General features: G+C 34.1%; 4 protein-coding genes across 5 annotated transcripts; 1 reads left to right on the top strand and 3 right to left on the bottom strand.

The window, feature by feature from the left end:
* Positions 1-774: 774 nt before the first annotated feature.
* Positions 775-2476, bottom strand: LOC106352303. The gene is made up of 2 exons (XM_013791959.3): positions 1518-2476; positions 775-1029 (listed from the first exon to the last, which is right to left on the bottom strand). The coding sequence occupies exons 1-2, from the start codon at positions 1810-1812 to the stop codon at positions 971-973; spliced, it is 354 nt and encodes a 117-aa protein (XP_013647413.1). The 5' UTR covers positions 1813-2476; the 3' UTR covers positions 775-970.
* A 1512-nt stretch (positions 2477-3988) lies between these two features.
* On the bottom strand, positions 3989-6453 carry LOC106349058 (ERBB-3 BINDING PROTEIN 1). The gene is made up of 9 exons (XM_013788948.3): positions 6159-6453; positions 5995-6079; positions 5763-5912; positions 5501-5654; positions 4931-5146; positions 4721-4857; positions 4560-4651; positions 4303-4479; positions 3989-4198 (listed from the first exon to the last, which is right to left on the bottom strand). Exons 1-9 carry the CDS (start codon positions 6250-6252, stop codon positions 4122-4124), a joined length of 1182 nt encoding a protein of 393 aa, XP_013644402.1. The 5' UTR covers positions 6253-6453; the 3' UTR covers positions 3989-4121.
* A 2986-nt stretch (positions 6454-9439) lies between these two features.
* On the top strand, positions 9440-11837 carry LOC106349060 (em-like protein GEA1). 2 transcript variants are annotated; one of them, XM_048745923.1, is made up of 4 exons: positions 9440-9706; positions 9791-10638; positions 10713-10925; positions 11225-11837. In XM_048745923.1, the coding sequence occupies exons 3-4, from the start codon at positions 10808-10810 to the stop codon at positions 11563-11565; spliced, it is 459 nt and encodes a 152-aa protein (XP_048601880.1). In that variant the 5' UTR covers positions 9440-9706; positions 9791-10638; positions 10713-10807; the 3' UTR covers positions 11566-11837. The 2 variants fall into 2 exon arrangements, with proteins under 2 accessions (XP_048601880.1, XP_048601879.1); XM_048745922.1 differs by having other exon boundaries at positions 9452-10638.
* Positions 11838-11960: 123 nt separating this feature from the next.
* On the bottom strand, positions 11961-14771 carry LOC106349059 (chlorophyll synthase, chloroplastic). The gene is made up of 14 exons (XM_013788949.3): positions 14419-14771; positions 14302-14346; positions 14129-14217; positions 13953-14040; positions 13723-13808; positions 13542-13628; positions 13395-13460; positions 13233-13316; positions 13102-13163; positions 12938-13013; positions 12715-12859; positions 12564-12640; positions 12440-12487; positions 11961-12305 (listed from the first exon to the last, which is right to left on the bottom strand). The coding sequence occupies exons 1-14, from the start codon at positions 14567-14569 to the stop codon at positions 12243-12245; spliced, it is 1167 nt and encodes a 388-aa protein (XP_013644403.1). The 5' UTR covers positions 14570-14771; the 3' UTR covers positions 11961-12242.
* Positions 14772-18837: the final 4066 nt, after the last annotated feature.

Raw genomic sequence — 18837 nt, 5'->3', positions numbered from 1 at the left:
CATCATATTTAGTATAATATTGTTTGTTTGATAAACATATAACTAAATAATCAAAATACAATGACTAAAATAATATTTTTATACTTTTTACATTTGTTAATTTTATAGAAAATAATAGCAAATTATAAAATATATTTTACAATGGTATTTTTTTCATCAATGATTTTAAATCTCATATTTTAGAATTTATTTTACTATTAAAATATTAATAAATTTAATAATATAAATATACTAATATTTAAATTTGACCCAAATAAAAATAAATTCTGGCTCCGCCACTACTTATAAAACATATGTTTTTCATAATAAATAATAACGAATCAAAATGAATTGTTATATGAATTTACCTATATTTCTTATAGAACATAGTAATACTTAAGTTTTGATTACCCATTTCATTAACTCAAGTTTTACTAAATAGAAAAATTATTCTCAAAAACTATAGAACATAACTATTGAATGGGAAATGTATAACATAATTTGTTTAATAGTTGAAGAACTCGTTTTGTTTTCGTTGTAAGCTTCTTGTCCAAATGGTCAAAACAATATGTTTTTTTTTTTTTTTGTAACTATAAGAACCATATGTTTCCTCTTTCATTGTATGCGAAATCTATCGAATCTGTTATCCAGTGATTAGTCTATCCCCTTTTCTTGGGTAGATTTTTTATATTTATCTATGAATTTCTAGAGCTGCAATCTTGAAGATATTAAACTGTAGATATTTAGTTACGTGCATTGTTGTGTTTGTGAGAATAGGCATCAAGAACATAAACAGATCTAACTACAGACTTTTTTATTTATTATTTTTAAATATAGAGCTAAGAAAATAGACAAAACGATGATGGCTTCAACGTTAGCCTTGAAAAGATTCCGATAGGAAAACAAAGAGTTTGTGAAGAGAAATAACAAAATCACAAGTCACATAAACAACAACAACAACGATGAAAATGACTTGTGGTTTAAGTCTTCTTCAGTCAATCACAGAGTGGATCAGAATGGATGCTTCCTCTGTCGTTGGAACTGCATCTTCTGCATTTACAAAAAATAGTTAAAAATTAAAACTAATTAACAATTGTCTAACTTAAATGCTTTACAAACCCCAAAACAAGTTCTCTTAGAAAGATTTGACGTTAGATATCCGGACTTCAATCAAGGTGTTGGTGGAAGGGGTTGGTTTCTTTTATACTCCAGATTCAAATCATTTTTTTTAGTATTAAGGATTATTCTTTAAATCAGAAATATCTAAAAATTGATTTCAAATCTGTGGACGACTATGAGTTTAAAGATTGGAATTCCTCTGATAACAAATAAAAAATCCGTATTTCATGGAAGCATCTATCTAACTAATTATGGGAGGGGAGAGACAAAATGGTGATTACTTTCCACAAATCAAACAGTTTAGATATCTAAACTGTTTAACAAACATATATACTACTAAAACTGAGACCATCATACATCTCACACATTTTAGTACAATAGCTTAAACTGTGTAAGCCCGTTTGTGAACAAAAGCGTACCTGGCAGATGAGAAATGATCTTTTCTAAGATACCAGCTCCTGAACCCTCTTTCTTCTTCTCATCTTCATCCTCACATTCAGATTTCTGAGTATTTTCACCAGATTTTTCATCTACTGCTGTTGTTGTTGTTGTTGCACCCATCAAGTTGGATATCAGATTGTTCAAAATCCCACCATTACCTCCCTCCTCCTCTTCTTCTTCTTTTGTTTTATCTTTGTTACTTAAGAGATTATCTGCTTCTGGAACTCCCTCTTTCATATTTTCTTTTGTTTCTTTGCTTACCATTGGTTCCATTCTTTTCCATGAGACGGTACCATTCTACATGTGGTAAAGTAAAACTAGTCCCTTTATTCAGCCAAATCAGTGATAAATAAACTATATTGTTGTATTAATTCCATGAAAAAAGAACAAACATTTTATCGACATCCAAAACCGACCAAAAAGAAGGGAAGACAGTATGGTTATCCAAAAAGAAAGAGATAATATATCTTTGATGATAAGAAAAGGAGAATATTTACACCCAAAAAAAAAAAAAAGAAAAGGAGAATATATCTTAGCTAATTAACTAAACTTTTATGTTATTCAAATCGAATCTTGAAAGACACACGATACGTCCACTGTTCTAGACAAGCAGAGTCATGCATGTAATTCTTACACGTACCTAGTAACTTGCTGTGTCAGTGGTACACCGGTACCCATATACTGCAATACACGTGACCATTAAAGCATATTGATATTTTTTTTATCTCGGATTCCATGCATCCCAATATTCCAGGGGATGGCATGCCAATCTCGAACATTTTGCAAGATTAATTCAATACATATAAAACTAATAACTATTCTGTGGTTTTAGAGACTTGTCCATGTGTGTTTTGATAACTTAAGCCAAAAAACTCAAATCTCTGAGAGTTAGAATTCACCATATAGTTGTTACGAGTCATAACGGCTAGCTTTTATATATCGTTAATATTTGAGAAAATCCATCTATGAGACCAACTTTTTGGATTAAAAACAAAATATTCAATGATAGCAGAATTAAAAAAAAAAAATCTAGGAAAGCCATTTTTAAGTTTTTGTCACAAAAATAGTTTTTAAAGAGAAAAATGACCAAAATAAATTTTATTAAAAAGTAAAAATATATTTATACTCCACGGTTAACTAATCTAGACTTAGGTTTAGTTAAGGTAATGAAGTTTTGAGGATAGGGTTTCAAATTTTTTAAAAAATAAAAAATTAAAATTAAAATTTTCAAAACAAAAAGAAGTTGTTTTGATCATTTTTCTATTTGAGATAATTGTCCAAAATAGAATGCAATGTTATTTGATTAAAAGGACATCCACATCACACCTCTAGTCTATGATACTTATGCATTGATTGGTAGAGCATTAGCATTAGCATTATACTCTACATGATCCAATCAACAATTGTTAGAAAAGCATTTACTAAATGTTAATGCTTTCCAAATATTTTTTTGGTCAATGCTCTCATATGAAGCTTTTAGAAAAGCATTTGCATATATAATTTATAAAATTAAGGAAAATATATAATTAATTCATTTATTTTATTTAATAATATCATAAAATTATTTTTATATTCAGAAAATAAAATTTTGATTTCTAAAATTAATTTACAATAAAAATATGTCTAAAAAAAATAGTATAGTATTTCACATTTAAAATATAATTAAATTATATGAATTAAATTATATTTTAAATATGAAATATTATTTTTAAATAAATATTTTAATTATAAAATTTATTTTAAAATAATATTTTTTGACATAAACATAATTTTTAAATTATTAAATTAATTATATATCTTTTAATTTTATATGTTAATATATATATTAGAAATATATTCATTAAAATAAATATATTATATATTATAGATTAATTTTTATAATAATTTTAAATAGCATACTCATACTGTTCTACCAATCATCTTATTAAACAGTTTAGAACATACAGCTTCTGCAGCATACTGCTACTGCTAAATTATATATTGTTTTCTTATATATGGATTGGAATCAATATTTGGATTAGCTACATGTTAACTTGGATTTAAGTATTTAAAAAAAAAAAAACTATTGGTCCATCAAATATATGAATGCAAACTATTGGAGCATCCATTTTACACCCTTCAAAGACATAAAAACTACATTTCGAGCAAACCATGTGTATTCATATTTCATAAGCTAAAAAGTTCATATCGACATTCCAAGAATAGAAAAATGTCTGGTTATTTTCTCAATTAACAATGTATATTTAGTTTAACTTCATTTCTTTATTATATACATTATATTTCCGCTAAACTTCATGAGAGACCTGAGGTACACAAGTTTCGCGATAATAAGATGAACTTATTACTATCCAAGATCATCTTTCAAGAGATCCATGAGCAAAGCCGAGCAGAACAATACGACAGAACCAATGATTAAGAAAGGGTTTGTGCAAAAAAAGAGAAATCAAGATGATAAAGTAACTTTTTGTTCTTTTTTACTTCTAAGCAGAGATTCTCTGAAACCCCCAAACATACAAATAAAGCAGTACCTCAAAGTTCCAAAAAAAAAATCTTTAAAAGAAAACAAAAGAGACATCGCCTTCTCATTCTTGAGCATTGCTGCTTGTTTCCATTGGCTCAGCCTCCGTTGAGGTTTCCCCTTTCTCTCCAGCCTTCTTGGCTGCAAAAACAATCACAAGTCATTATAGATTCTTTTCTCAACAAATGTGGATTGAGTTTCGTGGTAAATAAAAGTCTACAAACATAATTTTCTAAATTTCATACCTTTCTTCTTCTTTCCACCACCCTTCTTCTTCTTGATAGCCAAGGCTAACCACCCTTTGATCTCAGGGTCATCAACGGTCTTCGTAGGTTGAAGCTCCTGAAGTGAATGTGAAGTGATCCTATCGGATCCATTTGGCATCAGCAAAACTGTGAATTTGATTTGAGCAACAAAATCCCCTGTTGATGAACCAAAAATATATCATGAGTCTCACTCTCAAAATCAATCTAAAAGAGGCTAAAGGATTCATAATCCTTACCAGGCTTCTCGTAAAGTACAGGATATGGTAGCAAATGGCCATGGTTCACACACTCCACAAGTCCAAGACGTGCCCTTTTCTCCTCCAGTGACCTGTATTCTCAGGTAACGTTAGCAGCTGACATAATATGTATTAAGTGCTTCAGAAGGTACAAAAGACACCTTGCAGTGAATGGCATGTGGGGGAAGTTTTCTTTAATCTCGCTGAATATGAATCTGGAGGCCTTCATCTTCAACTGATAGTTAACATCCGCATCCTTCTTGTAAACAGTTGTTTGCTTCTCGTCTAAAAGCTTCGGCTGCAAAATTGAAAGAGTATGAGAAACGATGGCAATTTGACGAAGCTTTGCAAATCAAGAAAAGCAATTTTACCTTGCCATCACCAGTGCTTGCCACAATATCAATGGCATAGACTTCATTCTCTAGAAACTCAGCATCATCAACCCTTGTTTCTGGAGTGGATACACTTAGGAAACACTTGCTTCCATCTATCACATTCTGTTTCATCTGGTGGGAAATAACTCCTTCCACAATTTTGCAGTCATATGCTTCGGCCACCTTCTGAATAGCTTCAGTGACAGCATGGTTCTGCCACAAGAAAGATAAACACAATTTTAATTGTCTTGATTGTAGTAAATTCCAAGAAACTAGTAAATTCAATAACAATAAATTCTATAAATATATCATCCCCACGTCAGAGTAACTATAATGTAAAAGCCTCATTTGGATATCCAGAATAAGCAAACCGATAAGACCTGTTCAGCAAAGTTGTTCTCACTAACAATTTTGTCTACAGAGGACTCTACTAGAAATGAGAATTATAAACTTCCCATCCGAGTAACTATGACAAAAAGCATCATACGGATAATAATCCATAGCCTAATCATTAAGAACCAAATGTAACAGTTACAGTAGCACCATAAAAAAAAAAAAACAGGTTACCTTCTTCCCAGGACGAACGAGCCTCAAAGCAACTTCAGCAGCAGTGTTAGCAGCTGCAATAACATCAGCTTTGCGTCCAGTAACGGGTCCATCTTGAAGAACATGTGTGTGGGCAACAAGGGAAATGAACCCATCAATATGACATCCCATATCACTGCAGTGGAGAAAAGACAAAACGTGATGAATCACACAGAAACATCTAAACACACACACAAACTTACTTCTGCTTCAGGAAAAAAAAAAAAAAAAAAAAGTCTCTTACATTTTCAGCATATCACCCTCTTCCAAGAGGGTCTCATCACTTGCAAGCGGTGAGAAATGACCAACGGTGTTGTTGACAGAAACGCACGTTGGGAAAGCGACACCTCGATCAATCTTCTTCTTGGCGCTCTTGTACATGCTCCCTGTTTGCCTTTTATATACAGAAAACAAACATACATATGAGCAAAGTAAACTTTATTGCAGAGCGCAAGGACCTAAAAACAATAACTAACTCTTTGATAAAGGCGTCTCCTTTCTCGCAGATATCAACAATCTTGGCTTTTGGCTTGCACTCAGACAAAACAACCTGCAACGCCTCTGCAAATTCCAAACCCAAACAAATGAATACAAGTAATGAATACAGAACCTAATCGAAATCGTGAATGGGGATTATTACTGTTAACGATCTCAGCGGCGCTCTTGTACTTGGTGACGACTTCAGGAGAGGTAAGATCCAGCTCCTTCTCGTCTCTCTCATCGTCTGAACTCATCTCTCGAAGGTTGATACTCGCAGGGGTTTAAGGAATTGGTAAAAAGGGGCGAGTGGAGAGAGCTATTGAGGGTGTGAAGCGAGAGACGACGTTGGCTCAAATAAAGACACTAGGGTTTTCGCTATGTGTCGTCTCTTCTTAACGACACCGTTTAAGACAAAAACTCTTGTTTTGTTTACGTTGCGTTTTTCTTTTTCACTCCTTCATGGGCTAAACGGTGGCTGTTTCGGTAGCATATACGTTCGCTGGCCCATCTTTGGCACTCACCAACTCTTTTAAAATTACAAAACAAAATTGTTTTAAAAAACAATTGTTGCAACGTGTCTATCACTAGAATAATTCTTAAATCCTTAGAAAAATAAATTTGTCTATACAAGTATATATTATATTTTTTATTAACTAACTATCAAATTGATTATTAGTGCAAAAAAATATTCTCAATTCTTTCCATAAATAAAAGTAATGGAATTACATAATATAGTTAACATATATATAACAATTAATGATTATAAATAATATATATTTTATAACAATTTTGTATATTCTATCTTTTTGTTTAATTTTATATTATTAAAAGAAATTAAACAATCACATTAAGCATATAATTAAAAAATTTTGTTTTTTTCTTATATGTTATATTTTGAATTTTTTAAAACGACTATAAAATACTAAAAGTGATAAAAGCACCACATTGAAATTTTTGTGATCAATGGTTAACTTTTTTTGTTCATGCAAGATAAAAATAATCATAAATCATATAAATATGAAGCTTCATTAATAGATATTCATAGTATATATATATATATTATTAATATCATTTAAATTAGGGCAAATGTCCAAAATAGCACCTTTCTAAGTTTATATCACAAAAATAGCACTCAAAAACTAAAATGACCAAAATAACACCTTTCTAAGTTTATATCTTATCCCCAAAACCTCATTTCTCAATTCTAAACCACGAACCCTAAACTCTAAACCCTAAACCCTAAACTCTAAACCCTAAACTCTAAACTCTAAACTCTAAACCCTAAATCCTAAACCCTAAACCCTAAACTCTAAACCCTAAACCCTAAACTCTAAACCCTAAACCCTAAATTCTAAACCCTAAACCCTAAACTCTAAACCCTAAACCCTAAATCCTAAACCCCACCCTTTAACTCTAAACCTTAAGTTTGTGACTTTTGATAAAACATTAAGTGCTATTTTTGTGACTTTTGACTTTGAGTGCTAGTTTAGGAACAAAAACTTGATTTAGTGCTATTTTTGTCTTTTTCTCTTTAAATTAACTTATATACTATATAAAAAATATAAAAATATGTTAATTTTAAAATTTGCATTGAAAAATTATTGAGATCTTAATACTTTAATGTTGAAATTTGTATTGATAAATCTCTTATTAAAAATTTTGTGATTAACGGTTTAAATTTTAATTACAGAAAATATACAAATGTTAATAAAATCGTATGAGTATAAAGTACCAATAATAAATATTTATTTTAAAATATAATATATATATGTCAATATCACTAAGGTTTAATGTACCCAAACATGATTGTTAATAAAAAATTTTATTGATTTTGATTTATGCGCTTACTCTAATGTATATATTGTTATGTATACAAATTATTTTTTAAATATGTGGTTTCTAATATGTTATTTGATCCTGATAATCCCAGAAATACACTTCTTCAAGTTGAAGTGATTTTTAATATTGGAAACAATATGTATATTATTTTCATTCAGATTAAATATATTAGTCTTGATTTTTATTCCTAAAAAGCTTTTAATGAAATATCATGACAATGTTCCAATCACCTTCTTTTTAGTTTGTTCGAAGAATGAGAGATTTGATCATTCGTCTGATATTTGTTTATCCCTAATATCTTATCTAGCTATTATAATTATACGAATGAGATATTTGAACTATTTATTATAAATTTTATGGTTTATCATTTAATAAATCAAACAGTTATTATTTTATACATAGTTTACATATACTAGAATGATAAAGTATTATATTTTTTTTTACTGGTATACTCTTAAGTAACTAAACCTCAAAAGCGTAGTTAATAAACTAAGTAATTTAAGGTTAATAAAATAAGTAATTTATTTTGTTGTTTTAGAATTAGATTATTTTTATACCGAACTGATGAATATATGCTAGACAGACATTTATATTTCGAGTATCCACTTATATTCTATAACAGCTTGATATATTAGATTTGAACACTAGCATCTGAATAGAGTTTGCCGGTGACTTTTTCAAAAATTTGATTCTTACATATGTATCTGGAGTAGAACTAATTTTTACAGATGTTTTTTTACAGATGTCCATCATTTTAAATTGACACTTATGTAATTCACTGAATTCACGGAAAATGTTAGAAAAAAAAACTCATATCAGTGAAACATAAACGAGAACGAAAGCATAATTTTATAGGAGTAAAAAATGAAATCACTTATGGAGAGTCAATGGTAAACAAACAGAGAGTAGAAAACCTAATCTCCTTTCGTCATTTTACAAACGAGGTTGCCTATCTGGTTTTTGTGATTTGTGTTAGCCGTAAAACTTAATTTTCTTTTGTGCATATGAAGTCTTTAAAATAATTTAAATGAGTTGTAATATGTTAACTCTTCAACAATATGATATATTTAAAAAACCAACATTTGTATTCGTCATTTTATAATCGATGATTATTGTAGTGTTGCAAAATGTTAAAACCATTTAATAAACAAATATTAGTATAAAAACTCACTTTGTGCATGCACGCGGATTATCATTCAGTCATCTTTTATAATAGGTATGCCGGTACTAAACTTTGAACAAATTGATACAATAAATTTACCAGAAAATGAATGATAATTAAAATTGCAGTAAAATAAACTTTTAACAATTATTGTTATATAAGTTAATATAATATTTATTTTATTTTTATAATTGTCTATGTATGTAATTAAATAATATATTCTATACAATTTTGTTAGAATAAAATGACAGTTAGGTTGCAATGTGTATGTTAATTAAATATAAATCGATATGCTTTAAATAGAATAGCGAAAAAAATTGAAAATTTTTCAGTGTTTTTCTGAGTGATAATGATAGATAGGCTCCAGGCCGTCAACTTTAATGGGAATTTGCGGTGGATGACCACAAAAACAAATTTAATTAGGTAGATGGATATGTCACTGTTGATTTTTTCATAATGCCAGTAGTAACCCTATTCTATCTTGTAGATATGCACAAACATAAATCTCATACTTTTGTCTTTATCTTTCGTGCATGCTTCTAATTAACTATAGATTTTTTTTTTTTGGAAACAGAAGCTAACTCTTCGTCTCTTTAGCTCTCTCTCTTTTTGTATCTTTCTCTTTCTCTCTTCTTCCTGATGTGATCATTCATCTTCCCTAAATAAGGAAACTGTTTTTTTATTGACGAAAGTTCTGAAGAAATCATGTACTCTAAATTTTTTCAATCGATACTGAATTTTTCTCTATTTTTTTTGGTAAAAATCCAAAGGTTTAGATATCTATTTTTCAGGTGACATATCCTTTGATTCATCTCTCTATAAATGTGAAGAATACAAGTATTTCGCTCGCATATGCTCTGCCGTCGTGTTCCGTAAGCCTCTGCTCTACTCCGCTGCCGTATTCCCGTAAGCCTCTACCTTCGCCTCTGCTGTCATCATTGTAATCCTTAGCTCCACCGCCGTGCTCCTGAAACCTCGTCTTCATTCTTCTTCTCATTTTATATCTATTCGATGTTTGATTTGCTTCGGCACTGCGTTTGGTGAGGAAGAAATGCGACTTACTGTTTTTTTTGTGGTTGTTTTGCTTTATCTTTTTGTTTTTTTGTTCGTTTGATGTGAGAAATGGAAAATTTGTGATGAATCTGAATAACATTATCTATTTTTTTCATTTTCGTGGCTATTATTAGTATGATCCGGAGAAAAGGATATTAACGTCATTACACCACCATTCTCTTACCAAATCTGCAAATATGAAAAAGTTATGACCATCTACCTAATTACTGACCACGTATATACACCAAAATAGGCCTAGAATTTATATATATTTTTGTAACACTTTGGAGTCCTTTGATGTCTTGGAGAACTAGAAATTGGATTAAGTTACTACTAAACCGAAGTCGTGTCAAGCAGCTCGTTTATAACTGTAGCAAGTTGAGTGAGTAATGACAGCTACTCTATACAACTTTATAGTTATATATGTTTCTCATAACACTTTTGAGTCCTTTGATGTTTTGGAGAAACAGAGAAATGGATTAAGCTGCGTACTAAAACTGAAGTCGTGTCAAGCAGCTCGTTAATAACTGTAGTAAGTTACTGAGTAAGCATCAACGTGTCATCTCCACACAGCCAACTCTCTCAGGTTTCGCCGCGTCTTCTCTTCCACGAGACATCTCCTCACCTTTCCTTTTGTAACCACAATGTTTCTATTTATAGGAATATTATTACGTCGTCTGTATCTGTGTCGGAGCATAAAACCAAACAAGAGCTTAAAAACCTTAGTTACATATCGTTTCTTTTTCTCATTCAAAATGGCGTCAAAGCAACAAAGCCGAGAGGAGCTTGATGAGAAGGCCAAGCAAGGAGAGACGGTCGTCCCAGGTGGCACCGGTGGCAAAAGTGTCGAAGCTCAAGAGCGTCTAGCTGAAGGTATTATATATGTACTTCGGTTTAAAATTTTGCCGCTCTCTTCTTTTTCTTTAGGTTATTAGATTATAAAAGCTACTAATAAACCCTTTGGACCTGCATATATATAAACTATTGTTTGTTCTGATCTCAGAATGATTTTATGAAATAGTATACACGCTGTAATCTTACTATTTTTGCTGAGAAGAAAGACCCATTAAAGCACTAACATATCTTAGAATATAAGATGGTTTATAAAATGTTCTACGTGAATATGAAGTAGTCTCCGTGCTTTAATAATGAAATGTATACACGTTACTCAGGAAGGAGCAAGGGAGGGCAGACGAGGAGGGAGCAGCTTGGGCACGAGGGTTATCAGGAGATGGGACACAAAGGAGGAGAGACGAGGAAGGAGCAGCTGGGGCACGAGGGTTATCAGGAGATGGGACACAAAGGAGGAGAGACGAGGAAGGAGCAGCTGGGGCACGAAGGTTATCAGGAGATGGGACACAAGGGAGGAGAGACTAGGAAGGAGCAACTGGGGCACGAGGGTTACAAGGAGATGGGACGTAAAGGAGGACTCAGTACCATGGACAAGTCTGGTGGAGAGCGTGCGGAGGAGGAAGGGATTGAAATCGATGAGTCCAAGTTCACCAACAAGTGATACTAGCTTGCAAACTATCTACTAGTGTCCGCTGCAACGTTTTGTATTATATAGTCTTAATAAGTAGCCTCTAGGCTCCGTAAGTTGCAGCGAGGTCTTTTGTTGTTTTAATCTAGGATTAATGTAGCGTCCCTAGCTAGTCTTATTTTCATGTGTCATATAACTATGCATGGCTTGTACTAACGGCAGTGTTGTACCGCTCTGGAAGTTTTTTGAAGTTTTGGTGAGGGTACAATCAAATAATATATGTCTTGACAATGTTGTTTCGGTCATTGCTACTTGCTACCACGAATGAGGCAATAACATGCAACGAGATATATTTGAGATTGCAGTTAAGTTGTGTTTTGAAACAAAACAAATAACAGTCAATAGAAAATGTATAAGCAGACGTGAAGTAACAAGACCGAACGTACTCTACCCAGTAAATTCATGACGTTCAACACCACGAGTCCTTTAAGAGAGATAAGAAGACATTTAAACAAAAACGGGGGCATAAGAAACGATTTGTCCAATTTCACCCAATATGGCTAAACTTGATACAACAGAAATAACTTCTAGCGACGGTACACATATTGTTTACAAAATCTTAGGCTAGACGATGCTACAACCTGCCCAGATTTGTGGTACGCAGTAGCGCATTTACTTTGTGGCCAAAACTCCCATCATAACACGCTCGTTCAGTGACTTGATGCCAAAGCCGTCACGAATATACCCAGCACCAAAAATGGCTGTGCGCTTGCCTGTATATAAAGCCAGTGTATTCTCATTAAAAAGGACCCTATAGGTTCCTTTTAGATCATTTCAAAACAAGAAAAACTCCACGTGTTACCAATCCCAGTTTCATTAATTACACTCTGCACATGGATGACTTTACCTGGTACTTGACGTCGTATTTGACAGGATCCTTGAGAAAGTATTTAAACTGCACTTTGAAGAAGAGTGTTATAAACCAGACAAGTGACAAGAATGTTGCTAATGAATATGTTTTATGTCTTTACCTGGAACACAATCTGGGGAATGATCAAAGCAAGCAGCGCCAACGCATAGTAAGGTTTGCCAGATGCTAATAGATATCCTGCAACCAAAATAGACAATTCACTAAGGATCATCTAGTTCATAAGTTCAAGTACTGAACAAAACTCCACATACCGGCAACAGAGAGTTGAGTAACGTCTATAGCACTAACGCATATCCATTTTGCAGCCTCAGTGCCAAAAGCCACTGGGAGGGACTGAAGTCCCATTGCTCTGTCTCCTTCAACACTTTTGAAGTCATTAACAATCGCTATTCCCAACTGCAAGTACATTATGTGAAACCAGAATGTTAAAGAAGATAATAAAATAAACATCATAAAAGTTTGCAGGAAGAGTACCCCAGCTATACTGTACAAGAGTGTAAGAACAACAACGTCTGGTGTAAGAGTGCCAAACAATGCTTGCCCAGCCCACCTATCAATCAAGTGAACAATAAAAGAACAGATCAATGAGATGAAAGCACAGCATATAATGAATGATATGCACAATATATCTATCTTACCATGGCAAACTGATATAGCTTGCTCCAAGCGCAAAGTTTCCAACCCATCCATTTTGTTTTAGCTGCAAATAGATGTCTTGATAAAAGTGCTAAACTCCAAAACAGCGTTGGAATGTATATATAGAGCTTACCTTAAGAGGTGGAGCAGAGTATATATAAGACAACAAGGACCCTCCCAAAGCAAGATAGAACAAAGTGGGAGTGGTATGCCCTGCCTGAAAAAGGGTTTAGGGTTTAGCAATTTTGATGTAAGCTTTTAACTGTACTAGTTAGATCAAAAACCACCAACTTACCCACACATCTAAGACTCCAGCAATTCCAAGACCTCCCAGTAATAACACCCAGACTTGTGTAATAACCTGCATTTAAGGAGTAACCAGTACCAAACAAACTAATGGTTTTTTAAAAAAGCTCAAAATCCTGCATCAGTTGTCAGTTACCTCTTGCTCTGATATTGCTCCAGATGGGATTGGGCGATACGGCTCATTAATTGCATCAATCTCTCGATCATACCAGTCGTTGATTGTCTGGAAATCGACACTTCTTAAGACTATGTATGGCACTAAGATAGATGTACTAGCATAAGAAACAACTCTGCTTCTTGTTTTGTTGAAACCAGACCTGTGTATAGCCAGTAAGACATGGGCCAGACATCATCATGCAAAGAATCGACTTAGCAACGTCCTCTGGAGTCCAATGAAAGTTCCCTGCCAGCAACCGAAGATTTTAGTCATAAGTACACTAGAGAACACAAGTAAAAAGATATTTGGTGAAGACGTCAAGAAGATTGTAAAGAAACCCCCCACAACAGTGTTGCCTTAAACCAAAAGAGGTTCATATATATATGTTACCTGAAGCAGCAGCACCACAGACCACTCCCCACACTAATGGAGGCCAAGTGACTGGCTTTGTAAGCTGAAGACGAATCTTCCATTTATTCTGAACACAAAGAAAGAAACAAGTGAATCTTCTTCCAGCGGAGAAATATAAATAAAATGGTCGGATCGGAGAAGATGAAGAAACTCACAGTCTCTTGAGCTGCTCCTTTGATACCAAGAAGCTGGTTAATGCTCGAACCACCGGCTGCTGGTGCCTTGTCCGGTGCCTGAGATTTTACTGCAGTAGAGATTCATTTCAAAACCCTAGTTAAATAAGCTTGTGTCCAAACGAATGACTTGTAGAACAAGCAAAAGTTTAAACCTTTATCTGTATCAGTCTCCGCCGCACGCACAACAAATCTCCTCCCTACGAACGTAACAAACCCAGTTAGAAATTAGAAGAACGTGTTCAGCATCCAAGTAAGGTAACGTAATGTACCAGAAGATTCGGAGTCCAACGTCGACCAAGCGGAACGCTGGCAAGTGAACTCGACGGAGACCGGGTTTCGGAGAGAGCGCGCTCCGACTCGGTCGACGGAGGAAACTCTGGAGGCGAGGATGGAGGAGACGGTGTTGAGAATGGAAGTCATAGAAACGGCGGAGAGAATCGTCTCTGGTGGCTGTTAGCCGGAGATGGGAGGGGTGTGAATTTTCGGACAGTATGCTGTTTGGGGAAATCAGTGGTTGTAAGTTACCGACGATAAGAGTCTACGTCACAACTCTTGTCGGACTAGGTTGTTGTGTTACCACGTGGGGTGATTCTATTGGGCGTATGGTAATCACATTGTATAAAGTACCATTTAAATAAGAAATGGATTTTGATTAAAAAAATGTATTGTGTTATAAAAGTGACGAAAAATCTATCTTTTTTCATAACATAAAAATTCTTTATATAGGAGATTACACCGTCGTAGATAAATAGAAAAATTACAAATCATAATTTCTTGGTTATGAGTTATCCACAATCTGGTTCATAACACTCCCCATAACCATTTAGAGCTTGTGATGTGCTTTAATGTTGCCTCATTAAAACCTTACAAAAAAACTCAATTGGGACAAAACCATGGTGAAGGAAAAAAAGTACAACACACATTACTCCCCCTGATTTGGACATTACTGAAGGTCCCTTGGACCTCTCCAATTTTCTGCAATCCGTGGGTGATGAAGATCTTGGGCAGAATATGATTCGTCCTCGAACATGATAATTAGTTCTTCTTTACCATCGGCCATGCCACAATCTGATCGAACATATTGAATCATCGACCTCAAATACACACACACGAAATCTTGGATGATGTTGATGTGATATGTGTGTACCACCATGTGTAAAACATAATCTGTCTGAAAACAAATCAACAAAACCAAATAACTTCTCTTTGGACTGGTTAGTATAAAATAAACCAAAATCAAAGGCTTCTTCATCGTCCTTCTTATGGACCAATCAGATCAGTGTCTAAAACAAGACTTCTGCATCGTCCATCTCAGGACTAAATGGACTTCTTTATCGTCCACCTTTGGACTGAATGGATCAGTGTCCAAAACAAGTGATCTCACGCCCATGTACTAGATAATGGGTGAGACTGGTCCATATTAAATCTCTTGAGTACCCTTTTCTGTATATACTATTTGATGCACAAGGATTTCATTGTTAATGTACTCAAGCTGTAATCCCAAACAAAACTTTGTCTTCCAAGATCTTTCATCTCAAACTCTTTCTTGAGATATTCAACTGTTTGGGAAATTGTATCCAGAGGTTCCTAGGATATTCAGATTATACTTTGATGATTATCAATATTGTTCTCGAGAACTTGTTGTACTTTCAGCTCAATACCCTCTAGTACTTTCATTATCCAGTGGACCATATAAATATGCAGTCACTACATCAACTTGCTGCAAGTCTAATTTTCTCTCTTATATAGCCAGACTTATGAGAAATCTAAAAGTAGTTGCATCCACCACATGGGAGTATGTCTCCTCATAATCTATTACTGGTCTTTGTGAGAATACTTGTGCAACATCAACTTTATATCTCACGATTTCTATTCCTCACAAGACTCATTTATATCCACTGGTTTTAACATCATATGACGTCTTCATCATATGGCCAAATACGTCTTTCTTCCTTAAACTATCTAGCCCCACGTTTCCATTCAATCCAATCTGTTATACGAGTGTGCACTCTTATATTGATGTGGGTTCATGATCCTCGCTTATATTCATAAATTCAAGTGCTACCTTTTATGCAAATAAATCATCTTATGTCGACATTCTTTATTGGTTCCATTATGTTCCAGACATGATATAATCGATTGAGATTCATTATTATCAGGACCTTTAATACTTTGCAGTTTGGCGTCCCAAGCTACATTATTTGATACATGTACCTTTGAGCTGGCCGGCCTTATCTCCATGTCAAGGATGGTTTCCTTAGTAACCTCGGATTTGGATTTTGATTATCATTCTCTGCATCTTTCTTTTGTTTCCGAGGATTCTTATCTTTTGGAACCTATTGGTCTACCACGTTTCATACGTTGTCTAGACTCTGTAGCAACTTGACTGTGTCTCTTCTTGGACATCAAATTCGTTGGTGCTTTACAAGCTGGTTTATATATGACTTAGTCATTCTTTTTCGGGTCAGAAAATGTGTATGGCATTTGATTAGCTAGCTTTGTAAATGTATAATCTTTGGACGTCTCTTTCACATTCTTTAGTCCGAGGATCTTGCCAAGACATTGATGATTGATTCCATTCTATTTCTTTTACCATTCTTTTACCAGCTTTATTATTTTTCTCCTCCTGGTCTTAAAATAATCCGTGTACCTGGCCTCAAATATAATCACACATTGTTGGCTCAAGGTACTTTATTATTGTGGGAGAATCATATCCAACATATATCCTCATCCTCCTTTTGAGGTCTCATCTTAGTTCTCTGTGGTGGAGCAATTAGTACATAGACATCACATCCAAATGTCTTATGATGGGGTATGTCTGGCTCTTGACCCGTTAATAATTGTGATAGGGGATATCTATGTTCACTAAATGGCCTGATGCGTATTAACTTAGGTGCATGTAAATTTTGTGTGGCCCAAGCTGTGAATGGGAGTTTTGACCTCATAAGTTATGGTCTATCAATCAGCTATTTGCGTTTTAAAAGATTTCGGCCAAGCCGTTCTTGGTATGGACATGTATCACAGAATTGTCCACACTTACCCCCATGGACATACCATAATCATTTAAACGCTTGGGACATGTATTCACCAGTATTATCTAGACATATAGTCTTTATTTATGAAAAAGGGGCTCGTAGCCGTTTTACTGGTGATGGCCTAATGAGTTTCCCTTGTGTACATGCTACACACGTGAGATTCTTTGGGATAACTCTTCTTATCTTTTAATGTGTGCCTTTTGAATATCAATTTTCGCATCATGTTTGGACCAGGATGGCCAATCCGGTCGTGCCATAAAGTGTATATTTTCGCAGGCTTTTAGCCTCTATCATACTGATCTATGCATAGTCTAGGTCAGTAGAGAATGCATGTATAGTCTTTAGGACTTATTATGGCCTTGGGCGATTTTATACATATATCTGAAGGAACTCTTTGTTTCCTTCGCCCATTGTTTCAATATGGAAACCATTCATTCTTATATCTTTAAAACTCAATAGGCTGCTCTTGCTCTTAGAGCTGGGTGAATATAAGGCATCACTGATTTCTAGATGCATACCCTTAGGCAATAATATATTAGCCTAGCCATAGTCTTCTTTCAGACTGGTGATACCTGTTTTAGTATTTATATTGGTGTTTTTCAGTGTACTCATATAGAAAAATCATTCATTCATTTAATCTAACCAGACAATGTAATAGAAATAAATTCAAGGAGATAAAAAATCAGAGAAAATATACAAGCAAAACAATCACACAAGTTTGATGTTGAAATCAGATTATCAACTTGATTCTTTTAGGCAATCATAAATCTCATATTCCATAAGATCATCTTGATCATGTTCGAAATTATTTTCACCATCTTTATAGATCAAGTGGGTTTCAGGATTCTTCCCTTTCAGACTCTTTTTGATAGAGGTCACAAAAATGTTTGAGAGTCCTTCATATCTTAGGCCAATGGTTCCCCATTCCACATCTATGACACACTGATTTGGTCGAGCTTTGTGGTTTAAAGGATATACCACGGCCACTGCCTTGACCATGGCTCAAATTGGATTGATACCCACGGCCTCTTCTCTAGTGATTCCCACGGCCAAATGTGTTATAGTGGCCATGGCCACGTCCTTTCCACCCTCCACGGCCATGACCGTGTGGTCTATCATTCTGGACGTGGTTACCTATTTTTTTTTTTCTTCTGCGGCCTTATTGGTATCATGTAATGGGGTTAATCCAGGAGGTCTCAATTCATTGTTTCTCATCAGTAATCCATTATTTTGCCCAGCTAGCAATAGACTCATCCACAGACTTATAGTCCTGGATTCTGGGATTCCTCCAATTAAATAGGGCTTTTGGTAATAACACCGTTCTTTGGTGATCATATCTCGATTTTTAACTATGTCCAAAGGTTTAGAGGATTCTCTATAATCAGATACTGATCTTTGAGACTCTTAATAAGATGATGGCTAATAATTAATATTGCCTTGTATCAATTTTTCTCATTGGCATTATTGCCTTCTATGATACATTCACCAAGTCTTTTTTTTTTACTTTAGGATAGTCTTTGTATCCAATGCCCACCGTAAATAATTATCTCCAGAGAGATTTAGGGCAGCAAAATCCAGGTTGATTTTCGACATCTCAAATCATATATCACTCAATATTTAGGTATAATTTTCATGCGGCCTTACTCTTAAAAA

Source organism: Brassica napus, chromosome C1, assembly GCF_020379485.1.
Source record: "Brassica napus cultivar Da-Ae chromosome C1, Da-Ae, whole genome shotgun sequence".
NCBI lineage: Eukaryota > Viridiplantae > Streptophyta > Magnoliopsida > Brassicales > Brassicaceae > Brassica > Brassica napus.
This window is presented reverse-complemented; position numbering and strand designations above follow the sequence as displayed.

Excerpts from the sequence above, each read along its gene's own strand:
- LOC106349060 (XM_048745923.1), top strand. The coding sequence starts at position 10,808 with ATGGCGTCAAAGCAACAAAGCCGAGAGGAGCTTGATGAGAAGGCCAAG. Across the intron at positions 10,926-11,224 it reads TCAAGAGCGTCTAGCTGAAG|GAAGGAGCAAGGGAGGGCAG; the intron begins GTATTATATATG and ends CACGTTACTCAG.
- LOC106349058 (XM_013788948.3), bottom strand. The coding sequence starts at position 6,252 with ATGAGTTCAGACGATGAGAGAGACGAGAAGGAGCTGGATCTTACCTCT. Across the intron at positions 4,652-4,720 it reads CACATGCCATTCACTGCAAG|GTCACTGGAGGAGAAAAGGG; the intron begins GTGTCTTTTGTA and ends CTGAGAATACAG. Across the intron at positions 4,199-4,302 it reads TGGTGGAAAGAAGAAGAAAG|CCAAGAAGGCTGGAGAGAAA; the intron begins GTATGAAATTTA and ends TTGTTTTTGCAG.
- LOC106352303 (XM_013791959.3), bottom strand. The coding sequence starts at position 1,812 with ATGGAACCAATGGTAAGCAAAGAAACAAAAGAAAATATGAAAGAGGGA. Across the intron at positions 1,030-1,517 it reads GATCATTTCTCATCTGCCAG|AAGATGCAGTTCCAACGACA; the intron begins GTACGCTTTTGT and ends TTGTAAATGCAG.
- LOC106349059 (XM_013788949.3), bottom strand. The coding sequence starts at position 14,569 with ATGACTTCCATTCTCAACACCGTCTCCTCCATCCTCGCCTCCAGAGTT. Across the intron at positions 13,629-13,722 it reads GTCTTACTGGCTATACACAG|ACAATCAACGACTGGTATGA; the intron begins GTCTGGTTTCAA and ends GTCGATTTCCAG. Across the intron at positions 12,488-12,563 it reads TTCCCCAGATTGTGTTCCAG|TTTAAATACTTTCTCAAGGA; the intron begins GTAAAGACATAA and ends TTCAAAGTGCAG.